General features: G+C 37.6%; 2 protein-coding genes across 4 annotated transcripts; both read left to right on the top strand.

Moving 5' to 3' along the window:
- Window positions 1-857: 857 nt before the first annotated feature.
- LOC102077867 (protein FAM111A-like) lies at window positions 858-5,783 on the top strand. 2 transcript variants are annotated; one of them, XM_005460167.4, is made up of 6 exons: window positions 858-1,080; window positions 2,565-2,651; window positions 2,752-2,820; window positions 2,915-2,977; window positions 3,212-3,265; window positions 3,353-5,783. In XM_005460167.4, exons 2-6 carry the CDS (start codon window positions 2,610-2,612, stop codon window positions 5,099-5,101), a joined length of 1,977 nt encoding a protein of 658 aa, XP_005460224.1. In that variant the 5' UTR covers window positions 858-1,080; window positions 2,565-2,609; the 3' UTR covers window positions 5,102-5,783. The 2 variants fall into 2 exon arrangements, with proteins under 2 accessions (XP_005460224.1, XP_025758186.1); XM_025902401.1 differs by having other exon boundaries at window positions 2,519-2,651.
- A 4,812-nt stretch (window positions 5,784-10,595) lies between these two features.
- LOC102077764 (uncharacterized) lies at window positions 10,596-14,060 on the top strand. Of its 2 annotated transcripts, none has more exons than XM_005460166.4 (3): window positions 10,596-10,836; window positions 11,361-11,395; window positions 12,309-14,060. In XM_005460166.4, exons 2-3 carry the CDS (start codon window positions 11,390-11,392, stop codon window positions 13,014-13,016), a joined length of 714 nt encoding a protein of 237 aa, XP_005460223.1. In that variant the 5' UTR covers window positions 10,596-10,836; window positions 11,361-11,389; the 3' UTR covers window positions 13,017-14,060. The 2 variants fall into 2 exon arrangements, with proteins under 2 accessions (XP_005460223.1, XP_019210004.1); XM_019354459.2 differs by lacking the exon at window positions 10,596-10,836 and adding an exon at window positions 10,844-11,121.
- Window positions 14,061-14,143: the final 83 nt, after the last annotated feature.

Here is a 14,143-nt window from a genome sequence, read left to right as displayed (position 1 = left end):
ACTGTGAAGCAGGATTTGGGATTTGGAGAGGGTTAACCTGTTTTTAAAGGTGCTTCACTTCCTATTGAAATTCATCACCATTGTACCTCAACCTGGATACCTAAACCTGTAACCTATGGCCCAAGTACTTCTATTGAAAAAAGCATCACCATTTCTGGAAGAGCATCAACAAAGAAACAGATTTTTAGTGGGAAGAATTTTATTCTTAACATAACCAAAAGCTGTTTCACTGTCCTCTATGAAACAACTAAAAGAAAAAACTTTAGGTTTATTTTAAAGGTTCTGGGTTTTGTTTGTGATGTCTGTGTTGAAAGGTTCTGTATGAATAAAATTTTACAGTGAGGCCAAAAGAGGACTTACTGAGAGTCTGCTGAATAGATTAAAACATGTGACCTACTCACAAACCCTTTCCTCCAGACTGACCAACTGTGATGTCACTTTTGTTGTGTGCAACCATCAGCAAAATGAGACAAAGGTAAGCACAACGTACCTGTCAGACTATAAACACATTTCTGTTATAGCGCTCACTGTCTTAGCGATTATAGTTTGTAACAGATATATACAACAGTTATTGCTCTGAAGTATCAAGGACTTACTGAGGCATAATTCGGCCAGGACAGATTTTTTTAAACTATAGTTTTAAAGGAAACAGTTTAATGATTGAATAGAAACATGCTTACGAAACCTCTGTTAACTCAAACAAGCCACAAAAATATAAGTGACAGTCACACTCGTGCCATATGTTTCAGGCAGAGCAGACATGTCTTGAGGTGTCACTGTGATTTCATTGGGTTGAATTTGGAGGATGTGGGATGGGCTATTTTCTGATTTGCTCCCGGCGAAGAGGCGCCAGCATTGACTGCACCGATTCACGACTCGCACTGAAACGGTCAAAAGACTGAGCACTCACCCCATTTTCGCTCTTATTCACCCGATCATCAACTTTAAGAGCTGTTGTCACAAGATCTTGTGGATCTTTGCTGCACTTCCCACCTGCTCTCAGCGTGTGTTTGTAAAAGCCAGCGGCTCTCTCAGTCTGAGCGGAGAAACATCTGGAAACATCTAAAGCCGGACTGGAAGGTGGGTGGACGCTTTCTCTCGCTCTTATGTGCATAAATAAAATCAAGGAATAGATGTGTAAAAGTTCATTTACAGTGTGGACCCCTGCTCTCAAAACTAGTGACGTATTTAACTCTGTCTTTGATGTAAGAAATAACTGTTTAAAGTTTTTAGAAGAAGTGCCATCGGGCGCCGACACGGAACGTGACGTCACATAGCACGCGCAGCGCTGCGATCATAAACCCATTGGTTGCTCCGGGCAAAAGCGAAGCCGCGGCCAAACTTCAACCCTATGTGTGGAAAGTCATGTAGGTCTAAATTAGCCACTTCTCGCCACTTCTGGTTAAGAAGTTGTATAAAAAATGCGTTTAATAAATAAGTAAACCGTAAAAGTCGGCGACAACCCCCCCAGAACAGTTTTTTCGCCTCGGTATGAGCGGCGAAAAAATACGACGGTCATTAAACGCCGCTGTGATGTACACAGTGAGCGGCACACCGGTTAGCGGTGAAAAAAGGCGTTTCTTCCGGCCTTCGGTGACAGCTGTGACGGCGTTTTCTTAAATTAACTGTGCCGAAATATCATTAAAATGGCAATAAAACAGCGGGTTGAAGACACAGGTGTATGATTGTGTTAGTTTTTATCGCCATTTTAATGATGATGAATGGTTTAGAGCTTTATGACAGCACTGTCTGAGATAAAAGAAGAGAGATTGATTTACTTTAACAAGTTTTAATATATTTTTAGTTTTAGATTTGACAAGGCAACCAATGTTTTCCTTGCTTGTCCTGACAGAACCCCATTGATTTACAGTACCATGCAAAAGTTTTAGGCAGGTGAGAAATAATGCTGTAAGCAAAGAATGCTTTCAAAAATGGAAGTGTTAATCATTTATTTTCATCAATCAGCAAAATGCAGTGAATGAACAAAAGAGAACTCTAAATCACATCAATATTTGGTGTGACCACCCTTTGCTTTCTTCTAGGCACACTTGCACACAGTCTTTGAAGGAACTCGGCTGGTAGGTTGTTCCAAACATCTTGGAGAGCTTACCACAGATCTTTTGTGGATGTAGGCTTCCTCACATCCTTCGGTGTCTTCTTGTAATCCCAGACACACTCGATGATGTTGAGATCAGGGTACTGTGGGGGCCATACCATCACTTCCAATACTTCTTGTTCTTCTTTACACAGATAGTTCTTAATTACTTTGGCTGTATGTTTGGGGTCGTTGTCTTGCTGCAGAATACATTTGAGGCCAATAAACAGTCATTTGTATTTCTAAAAAAAAAAGAGGCATTCTTTATTTTCTTGTTTACAGCATTTTTTTCACACCTTCCTGAAACTTTTGCACAGCACGCTGGAGAGGCAAATATAGATTTTTAAACTGTTACTGCATTTAATGAGTTTGACACTTTCCTTTTTTAAAGTTATATCTGTATTTATTCTGCTTTTAACACAGATTGAACTAAGTTTGCTATATTTTGAACTTGGATTTTTGTTTGAAGATACATTAAAGGCCTGACACAGAAAATCACTTCTTCAGGACTTCAATGGCAGAATCATCAGAGTTTGTGTATTTGCCACGTGCTACAGTGAGTTAAACAAGATCTGTATTAAAAAATATAAAATAATAATGATTGAAGCAGCTGTAGAAACATATTACATACTCTGACTTTATGTTTATGATATCAGAAGAAAATGTTTCCCAGGAAACGGCAAAAGATAACTGAGGATGTCAGGCCCTTTTTGGGGAAGAAAATTGTAAGTAACAGCTTGTCTAATAATACTACAGTATTCATGCTTCATCATTTGTCTTCTGTCTGGTTTCATTTGTATGTGCATCTGTTTTTATCAGGGCAGTCCTGGTCCTGACAGCCGCAGAGTGAGCACGCAGGCACAGGGAGCTCCAGCCTCTCGGGTGAGGCCACATCAATGTGACCTGAGCTGACTGAAAGATACATACATCTTTAAGTTTTTGTTTTTGTTTTTGATATTTAATATTTAGTCCAGTGTAACGCATAGTTTGACCTTCGAAATAAATATAAATCTTTCCCTTACTGACATTGTCAAACAACTCTTCAATAGGGTTATTCAGTAATTCTAATAGTTACCACATTAAACTGAAAATATACATTGTTTTCTTATTTTGCAGACTGCTACACCTCATCCAGTGACAATGAAGGAAGAGAATGGTGATGCCTATAAGGTGCATATTCCCTTTTGTACAAAATACACTTCATTTCACTACCACAAAAGTTTGAAACTTCCATTTCCCCACTCTGATTTCCTGCAGGAACCACATGAACATCAGTTCAGAGTGAAGTTCAGTTCTGATGAGATATACACCATTGACTGTGTTCAACCCTGCACAGTGCTGGAGGCCATAAAACCCTTAAAAAAATTTAAGAAGATGGTTAAGGGTGCTGATGGAAATGTTATCATTCAGATGGGTACAGGAGACGACGAATCAATTGTTCCAACACATTTCCCGTGTTCTTGTGTGGGGGATCATGAGGTTCTGACCATTTCATGTAAAGCAGAAAAAGTAGAATCGGCTCAGGTCCAAGATTCCAAAATAGTACATCCAAGAGATGCCTATTCTGTCTTTTACATTGATACAAAGGGAGGACTAAATGCCAAAAAAAAAAAGCTTTTTAAAAGTGGCACTTTAAAACAGTTCAGGTATCTCTGTGTTTACGGAGAGAAGGGGATAACTGTGGCGGAGGCTCTAAAAAGAGATGGCCGCTTCACTGATGACCTGGGCTACTTTGAGCTGGTTAACATCAATGACAAATGTAAGACTGAGTGCACAGACAGAATTGATAATCTGGAAAATAAGAAATTCCAGATATGTCTTCCACGAGGAGCAAATACTGAAGCAAAAGAATTAAATCAACAGGCTGACCATGTGCAACTCAAACAGCGAAAACCAAAACAAGCAACAAATAATGCACAACGAAAGACAGAAATAAGATTAATCTTAAATGTAGCACAGCGGACAGGAATCAGTCTAAAAAGAGCAGCCAAAGAAAGCGGCAGCAGCATTGAGAACATTTATGAACTACTGCGTGCCCAGTGTCCACCTCTGAAACAACACATGGAAAGTAGATTCCCTGGGAATTCTTTACAGGAAGCATTTAACCTGAGGAAGGAGAACTTTGGAAAGATCCAGGAATCTTTTAGTGAAATTCACAAAGTCAGGGAGCTGCTAGAGCTGAGCAAGTCAGTTTGTCTCATAACTGGTTCCTCCATAAAGCAGGGCACAGGCTTTGTGCTTTTTGACAACTATGTCTTGACGAATGCCCACTTATTTGAAGACTGGGTTCAATCAAAATTACCTAATTGTCATGAATCTGTAAACGTTACTGCTGTCTTTAACTTCGAAAAACACGAATCAGAGAAGAACAAGATTAATGCCAAGGTGTTTTTTGGCAACAAGAAGTTTGATTATGTCATACTTAAGCTAGAAACGGAGGAAGTGCCACCAGGGCTCCTCAAGAGATTTGGACCTGTACCTTCAGACGGTGAGGCCTGTATCGTTGGACACCCAGGAGGAGGAGTGAAAAAAATGGATCCTATATGTATCATTGAGAAAGACAGACGAGAGGAGGCTGTTAATAAAAATTGTGAGGACATCAAGGAACATTTCATCACTATTTATGCAGTCAATCAGGTGATCAAAAATGACCCATATGAAAATATCTATTTGAATTACAAATCTAAAATGTATCATGGCTCTTCTGGCTCCCCAGTTTTCGATGGTCATGGACGAGTGTTTGGTTTGCACACTGGTGGATATTTCTTTGGGTTTCTGAAGCCTAATCAGAGTGTGCTCGAGTATGCCTTTCCTCTGCTCACTCTATTTGAAAACTTAGTGGATAATCTGAAGAAAGAGGGCTATGGGGAGGTGGTGGAAAGAGTTGAGGAGGAGGCAAAGGGAAATCCACACCTAGAAAACATTATTGCATCTTTTGTGGGGTCAAAGCAAGACATACCTGAGGCACTGTTGGAAGAATGCTCAGATAAAATGGAGTGGGACTGAAATACTCGAGGCTGAGCCAAAACAGATTCTGAGGAGTCAATGGAGCTTAGTTAGGTAGCCAGATCTAAAAATCCTCCAGCAAGAGGGGAAACATATATAGTTATAAAGAGACTGAATGATTATAGTAATTAGAAATCATAAAATTCTACCTTCTGTTTTGTACATACCAGAGTATTTTTCTCCCTGAAGGCAGTGTGTATCCAATTGGTTCAGGTTGTCTGTCTGTCTGTTAACATCTACAGCTTTTAAGATATGATGTTGTGTAATGTCTTGTGAAAATTATGTCAAGGTCACATCAAATGTGCAAAATCAGTAAAAACTTTCATTTTTTTCACACCTACTTTTGGTTTTTAATTCTGTTTTCTTTTACTTTTCTACTTTGTGGAATAATAGTGAACTTTATTACCACAGGATATTTTAATAGTAAAGTACCCTGTTTGTATGCCCTGAAGTATTTTTGAGCACTGACCAATTTCTTTTGTTTGTTTTGTGTTTGTTTTTTTCGCTCAGCTGCTACATTATTCATTCATTTTATTTCCTTCTGTACCACATACCGTATTTTTCAGACTATAAGGAGCACATAAAATCCTTTAATTTTCTCAAAAATCAACAGTGCGCCTTATGGTCCGAAAAATACGATACAGGTTCTGTGCAAAAATTCCTTTATATGTTGCTTCCAATATACTATGTAATCATACATACCTGTATACACTATATATATGTGTATATATATTTTTTCTATATATATATATATATATATATGTATACCTACACTGGAGTGTTTATATAATGGAATCACTGTGATAAGCAATTAACCTAAATGCTTAAAATCACAAGACCCACATATTTAGGTCAAATATTATCCACAATTATATTATTGAAGTTTGTGCCATGTGTTGTATGAGCGTGAATGTTGTATGAGCATATGTGATCAATACTGTCTGAAATTAGGATCAATAAGTAACCTTTGACTGTATTATGGCCAACAAGTCCAAACAAAGGGTTAAATAAACCTGGCTCTGCTAAGATGCACCTGGGAGTCTCTCTGCCTGTCTTTGCTGCCAGAAGGTGGTGAACCAGCCATCTCTAACCAATATAGTAAAAAAATTTTACCCGTCTGAAAGTGCACCTGAGACACTTTTTGCCCGTCTCCGGTTGCCAAAGTTGTGAAAACCCCTTCTTTAATGGATATAGTAGCTCACCCCCGGCAGCAAACCCAACAAAGCTGTCAGGAGGATTAATTGTTTTCTCTTTGCAGTATGGTTGATATCTGTAGTTTTGCGGACTTTTGGCCATAAAAACTGTCAAAGGGACCCAATTAAAAATAATTGATGTTGGCAACAGCGCTCGGAAGTTATGGAGTAGTGCCAGAAAGTTATGTAACACAAGTGTTGGAGATTAAAAGAAGAACAAAGTGCAAACTGACACCTGATTGGGAAAAGTATTGACAAACATATTACATCGATAATTGGGGTAATGTTGACATTTGTAGAAGTGGGAAATTTAAGTTAGTTTAAATTTAATGTGGATCAAGTAAAAAACAAGGAATGGAAAATACCCAACAACAGCTTTGCTTTCTGCTATTATTTTGCTGTAAAATGTACGGTTTTGTTGTTCATATGATTCTGTGTATTAAACTCTTATACAAGAATTCTACTAGTTTCCAGAGGATCTTAAGTGATTTGATTTTAATTGGATCTGAAAAGCTGGACCTCCACATCATTAGCGTAATAAGGGTATCTTATTGGCTTCAAAATTTGCGATCACAACACATAACAGAACTTTTCAACAAACTGTCATGGTCCAGGGGAGTGCTGGGTTCTTCCTCAGTGCCGGTGTTTCCACCTCTGGGTGGAGTCGCCGCATCAACGCTGACAGGCTGCACCTGTATTTAATTTGAACTGCCGGCTTCTTAAGACCAACGCTCACAATCACACTTCGCCAGATCGTCTGAGTGTGCCATGTTACACAAGAACTGGACTTAAAATGAGTGTTTACAGGTCTGATTCCTTAAACTTGTCAGTATGCAGCCATCCTTAAAACATGGTGGAGGCTCTGTCATGGTTTGGGGCTCCATTTCATCCAGTGGTGTTGGAGATCTTGTCAAAATGGATGGATTATGAACACAAAAGTGCCAGACCAGATTTTAATCCACCATGCAAAAACCATCTGATAAATGTCTGATCGGCAACACCTTCATTCTTCAGTATGACAAGCACACTGCTAATGCAGTAAAATGAAAAAAACACCCACAGTGGAACACTATCATAGTCAACATTGTTGAAGCAGTGTGGGATCATCCTAACAGGGAACAGTAGAAAAAGCAGAACCATCTACAGAATAAATAATTGTGGACTTGAACAGTCTTTGGTTATAACTAAATGTGCAGACAGCAGAGCAACAGTATCTTGTTTGTCTTTGTGAAGTTATTAAAAAAGTAAAGGTTTGAGCACTATATTTAGCAAGAAACTCCACTCCAGCCAAAAAGGTGTTGCTCTAACTCTGCTTTATATGGTTTCAAAAGTTAAAATCTTCATTTTTGTCTGCAGTTTTTATGGTCTTCAGTGAACTATGACTATCAGACCACATTTAAAGCTGGAGAAGCCTTGATTTTCAGTATTTCTGAACATACTATTTCAAACGTAACATCTACATACAAGACGTTTGCTTGGATTTAGTTTGAAACAGAAGCATGGAAGTAACAAAGCATGGCAATACAGAGGAACAAACTAACATTTTAGGCATTTTTCAGATATCATGCTATTTAAATAAAGACATTTTGCCCAGTTGTTAATTCAGCGCTTCCCTGGATGTGAATCACAGCGATTCCTCATTTACCATATTCACCATATTTGGGCTTCATCTTAAAATAGAAATTTGACCTCTAAATAAGGAAAAGGATAAAATAAGAAAGTGATTCAGACTATAAAAACAGCAGTGAGACTTTTGTGTTTTCTTCTGAGGTTGTTGCTGGAATGAATGCCTCCTCTGGCTGTAAATAATACACCACTGGCTCCCCTTAGTGACCATTTCTCCACACTACAAGCAACAACCCTCATAACAAAACAATAAAATCTGATCTTTTTTGGGGTTCATTGCCATCAAAACTTAAACCCCAGATCTAAGCAGTACCTACTGACCAATCTGTTCTCTTTTCTTTGATCTTGGATCATCTGTGGTTAATGAAAGGAGTTAATGCTTTTGGATATTCACTAAAAAAAATGTTCTCATTGTAAGCAATCAAAAGCTATTTCACTGCCCTCTGTGCCTTTATATTGTTACATAATACTAAAAGAGAAAGCACAAAAACATTGTAAATTTATTTTTTTAATATATATTTAGGTTTCACTTGAACCTATATCCATTAAACACCACCAAAGTGCTGAAGGAATGAGGCTAAAAGCGGGCTCAGTAAGTCTCCTTTTAAAATTTTCTGTCTCACTGATGAAATAGAAGAAGTAGAAAAGGTGACAGTGCAAACTTTCCTATGTTTACTACTTTTTCAACTATTTCAACACCTTCCTCTATGCCATTTGAGAACCCCAAGTGTTGAGAGCAGTGAGACAAAGAGATTAAAGCCCCCCCGGCTTCCTCCTGACATCACATCTGATGATCTTAACATCCATCCTTATGTGGTAAAAATGATCAGAGTGCTAAAACACAAATTTTCCTGTTAGTTGTAAATCATCTATATTTTTTAATCAAAGAAAAGTCAAACTATAAGTTTGGTGAATATGGGAAATAAGAAATGAGTTAGAGTAATGAAAACCACTGTTCTAATGTCTGAATTTGCATCTGTAGGAATGTGATGAAGATAAGAAATGTGTCACCAACCCATCATTATACATTATTTTAAATGAAAGAGTGGTTAAACACAGAATCACACAAAACACAAAATCTGGAGCCATAAAACATAAAATCATATGTGATTTTGCCAATAGTTAATTATACTTAATGCTGATTAGAATAGAATGAGATATACTGATATACTTGTCTGACTTCTAAAACATTTGATATAGTAAAAATAATTTGTATTGGGCAAACGTTTCGTCAGACATCCAAGTGACTTCAGTCTCATCAGATGAATAGATTCCACAATATGTCTGTGAAGGTTCTCAGTCATCCAGGTCATCGTAGTCTAAGGAGCTTGGAAAGAAAAGCGTCTGGACTTCTTTAAGTTGCTTGAAGATGTTTCGCCTCTAATTCGAGAAGCTTCTTCAGTTCCAGGATCAAATAGCGGAAAGTCCCAGATTTAAGGCCTATGGGAGTGTCCCCCCAAGAGGGACAAAGGATCCCTTAGTGATCGTTATCACATGAGCCAAGGTGTGAAAACGGGTGTAGGTCACAATCAGCCAAGGTTTCAGGTGAACTCTCGAGATTCGAAATTCTGCAATATTTTCCCTTGACCATTCTTAGCTTTTCTTTATGTGGTGGGTCAATCAGTTCCCCCTTCAAACACTTTCTTAGCAAGGTGGACATCAATCATTGCCTTGATGTTACATTATAAGCTTTCCAGATAGAACTGGACTCCCTTTCCCAGAATTAACCCCATTGAGGGGCTGCAAAACAAAATATCACTTTATTTTGTTGTTTTTTTTTGTTTTTTTTACAATAAATGTACCTGCAAAAAAAGCAGAGTCTCAGGACAGATGATAAGAAAGTGTAAAACAAAAGAAGAATGATACTTTACTGGAAATTTTTCTTCTGTTGCTTACGTGTAGTTATGATAGTTGTTATATTATCCTTTGTCTATTTATTCGTGCTCTGTCCGCTCTGCGGCTCTAATAATGTGAATTTCCCAACTTTGGGACTAATAAAGGCCATCTTATTTTATCTTACAACTAAAATACATTTTATTAAGGGATTGGTCTTTAAATATTTTGTAAGTATTCAACAGGCATTTACTGGAAATTTACTGGTGTTACTGTAATAAGGATGTGGTTCATTTTTTTGCTGTGAGTGTAGCCGTGAAACCTGCTACACTGGAGCTGCTTTACTTTAGGTCAGGTTCATGTAATGTTATTTATTTATACCTTGTCACATGTTAAAACAAATGTAGGTTGTTGTTGCCCAAGGTGCTAATTAGAAGAGGCGTATAGGAATCTTGCACTTTAACATCAACATGTGGTGTGAATGGAATATTCAAGTGATTTTCTGCCAATAGTAAACTTGAGACTAAAGAGAGTATGAACATATAACATGCATTAAAAGAGTCCTTTTGACCTTCAGTATTTGTCAAACGTAAATGAAAGCAGAGCACTATAAACCAGATTATTTATAAATCATCATCATCATGTTGCTTAGCAATCTGCCTGCTAAACTGATCAATCTTTTGGACAATTTTATTTCTGTATGTCTTATATATGATGACATCATCGTGTTGCCTAGCAATAAACTGGAATCACAGGCCAAACAATACTGTAGCATGGGCATGTACTGGTTGCCACCATAGGCAGTTTTTCAGTTCAGTTCTTCCTTTGTGTGACTGTAATGCACATTCAGTTTCATTTTTAAGCATTTGTTCACTATAACTATTGTTGCTATGCTGAAAAACTTGTTGAAGATGTGTGCAACGAAATATTCTTGGGTGAGTACAAAAGAACCTGCAAAACAAGTCAGGGCCACGCCATCAGCCGATAAACGGTAAAATAATCCACCACCACTACCTGAAAGTCAGTCAAGCTCTGTCAGCTGAGGTTGCCTTGTCCTGTCTGATCTCTTCAAGTAAAGCTGTGGTAAGACGCTCATGTTCTTTCTTTTTTAATGAATAATTGGATGGTGTAGAATCTAAATGTCTTCAAAAATGTGATCTAAAAATAGAACAAAAATGTTTGCTCCAGCGCAGAAAAAAACCCTCCAGCTATATTTTTCTTTGAGTTACTTTCACTTTAAAATTGTTGTCAGCCTCCTTTTTTCATTTAACAGAAAGTATGACTTGTTTTTTGTGTTTTTGTTTTTTGTGTTACTGTGTGCCGAGTTGAACCTTATTCTCTATTATTCCACGTGTCTATGTCAGGAAGGTAAAGTGAGCTAACATTAAATCGAAATGACTAATAACATAAGTGGGGTGGGTTCCACAGTCTAGTGAACAGTCTGTTAATAAAAGGGCTGAAATTTGATCAGAAACGAGCTAATTGAGTCTGAAGAGGAGGATTTTTTTGTACTATAACATAACTCCTCCTGTATATTTTATACTTGTGTTGTGTTAGTACGTGAGAGTATCTACAGCTGTCCTCCTAACATGATTTTTCTCTTTCAGAATAAATCTCAAAACAGGAAAGCATCAAGATGGCGGTAAGTGGCTGTATATGCTAAATCATGTATTAGTAGCTTCTTATGGTTTTTGCTGAGTGTTTGATATTATTCCTCCTTCAGAAGAGGAATAATAGCAATTGTTTTAGCAAAATAGATACTGAGGATTATTACAGCAGTATTCAGCTCCTTCTAACCAAAAGGCTGTGATTAAACAGCATAATACTGCCAGATAGACTTTAGACAGGTGTTGAGGTTTGCGTAGCAGCAACAGGTAGTTCATTACATTACTATAAATCAAGTTTTAGGTGGTGTTCAGTCACGTGCCTGACCACATTTGCTGAAAAAAGACATTTTGAATTTGAATCAATCAATCAATTACAATTATAATATAAACAATAAATTAAGTTTATGATCTCATATTTTCATGAAGAAACATCTAAATTCATTTTATTTATGTGGCACCAATCCAGTCACCTGAAGGTGGTTTTTATTGTAAGGTAAAGTACCGAGATTATTAGAAAGAAAACCTAACAATCTCTCAATCCCATATGAATCAGCACTTAATGACAGAACCTATTAAAACCTCTTCCATCCTTTCTAATGGAAAAACAAAAGTAGGCTTAAGGAGGGGCAGGCATCACTGCAACCAGTGGGGGACGAGGGAAGGGGAGAAAGCAGAGAGACAGGACAAAAGGCAAACCATGCCTGACCTTAAAAAAAAGAATTTATATAGCAGAATAAGATAAGAAAACTAAATTGCTTTTCCATATTCAGTCTTTATAGTAAGTAGTTGTGGCCATGCTAATCCTCTGCAATCCAACAGGGGGTGTCGCAGCAACCCTTTCTTACTACAGCCTTGTAGCACACATATACTGTGTGTGTATCCTGTATATAATTAGTAATTATCAGTCTGCATGTTATATTAATGATGCTGATGTATATTGTTTATAAGAGCGGTGAAGACACAGCTGCCCCTCCATTCAATGGCAATGCTGACCAGACCGATGAGGAAGACTCAAGTGAAGAAGAAACAGAGGAACAAACTGTAGAAGCTTTACAAGAACAGCTTCGTGAAAAAGATAGAGAGATCCAGGTGTTGAGAGAGATGCTCTCAAGGTCACATGTAGGTCAAAACCATGACCCCTCACAACCAGAAGAGAGGGCTCAGAATGACATCGTCATCCTCATTGACTCCAATGGAAAATTTATACGTGAGAAGAAACTTTTCCCCAGGGACAAAGTGGCTAAATTTGATTGTCCAAACACTCAAAAAGCCATTGAGCTTCTGTCAGAGGAGCATCTGGGAACTCCAACTCACATCATCATCCACACTGGCTCCAGTCAGCTGAGGCAAGAGCAGGACACACTGTCAGAATCTCTCACAGGAGTCATAGAGAAAGCTTCCAACACTTTCCCCGAGAGCAGAGTGGTCATGTCAGCCCTACTTCCAATGAAAAACATGCACTGTGACACCATCAACAAGATCAACAGCAGACTAGAAAAAGAATGTGAGAAGCTACCCAATGTCCACTTCGCCAAACACCCTACCATAAACATAAATTGTCTTTATGATAAAGTCCATCTGTTGAAAGACAAAGTCCGCATTTTTGCCCGGACACTAAAAGATGTGGCTCTCGACAGATACCCATCCACATACTAAACAACTGTACCAGGAAGAAGCAGCTCAACATATATTCAACAACAATAAACATGTAATTTTAATTGTAATTGTTCCCAAAACCTAGTTTTAGTTTGCTATAACAACCTTGGTACAGAGTTATTCAAACCAACTTTGTAATCACGAGAAATTTTAATAGTGAACTTCTCCATTTGTGAGTCTGTGTCTGTGAAGAAATAAATTGTATTTTTGTTCCATATTTAAGTTTATCTGCTTAAAATCTTGTTGTTTTTTTGTCTTACCATAGCTGTTTAATATGTGCTCAGAAATGGTGTTAATCTGATTGTGATGAGACAAAATATTATACAGATTGTGAACTGACAGCATCCACATGCCAGCCATAGGAGACAGACTTCTGTAAAAATCCACCAATAACAAAGTCCAGGGGAAAAAAAAGGAGATTCCTCCAGGAAGTTTAAAAAGGGGCGCACGACAGATGCCACAACAACAACAACAGAGACATACTAAGGCTGTAAACACAACAACACGTGAGAGACGAGATTCAGACTAATTATCAGCAGCTGGAAACAATCAGGTGAATGACAGACATGAAGTAAAGTAACACAAGATATCACAGAAAACTAACCTACAGAGTAAAACAGGAAACAACCTGAGAAGAACACTAACCTGAATACTTGACACTTGATAATAAACCAAATTAAAAGACTCAAAGAAAAGATTAAACATTATACAAAGCACATCTCAGAGGTTAAAGGTAACGGAAGCAAACACAAGAAACCAAATCTAATTAACAAACAACAACTAACTGGACTCCCAAAGAAAGAAGAATTAAGAAACACGACTGATGACTAAAAGCAAAAAAAAATAAAAATAAATAAATACATTAAATAAAAAAGAACCTTAGAAGCTCATAAACCCTGGGTCCAAGATCCAGGACCATGAAAACATTACTCTTTTTAGTTCTTGTTTTTTTTAATATGACATTTTCAGCTCAGTTCTTGTTTCATTTTGGACTTTAGGTTTGAACACTGAGCTGTCCCACTTCCTTTAAAATATGTTTTTAATGTGACTTTTCCTCTTTTTCATAAAGGAAGGTTGCAAGTATATTTTGATTGATATTCTGTTTGTAAATTATTGTACAGATGATG

Source organism: Oreochromis niloticus, linkage group LG3, assembly GCF_001858045.2.
Source record: "Oreochromis niloticus isolate F11D_XX linkage group LG3, O_niloticus_UMD_NMBU, whole genome shotgun sequence".
Classification (NCBI taxonomy): Eukaryota; Metazoa; Chordata; class Actinopteri; order Cichliformes; family Cichlidae; genus Oreochromis; species Oreochromis niloticus.
The sequence above is the reverse complement of the archived record's forward strand: the minus strand, read 5'-3'. Positions and strand labels throughout refer to the sequence as shown.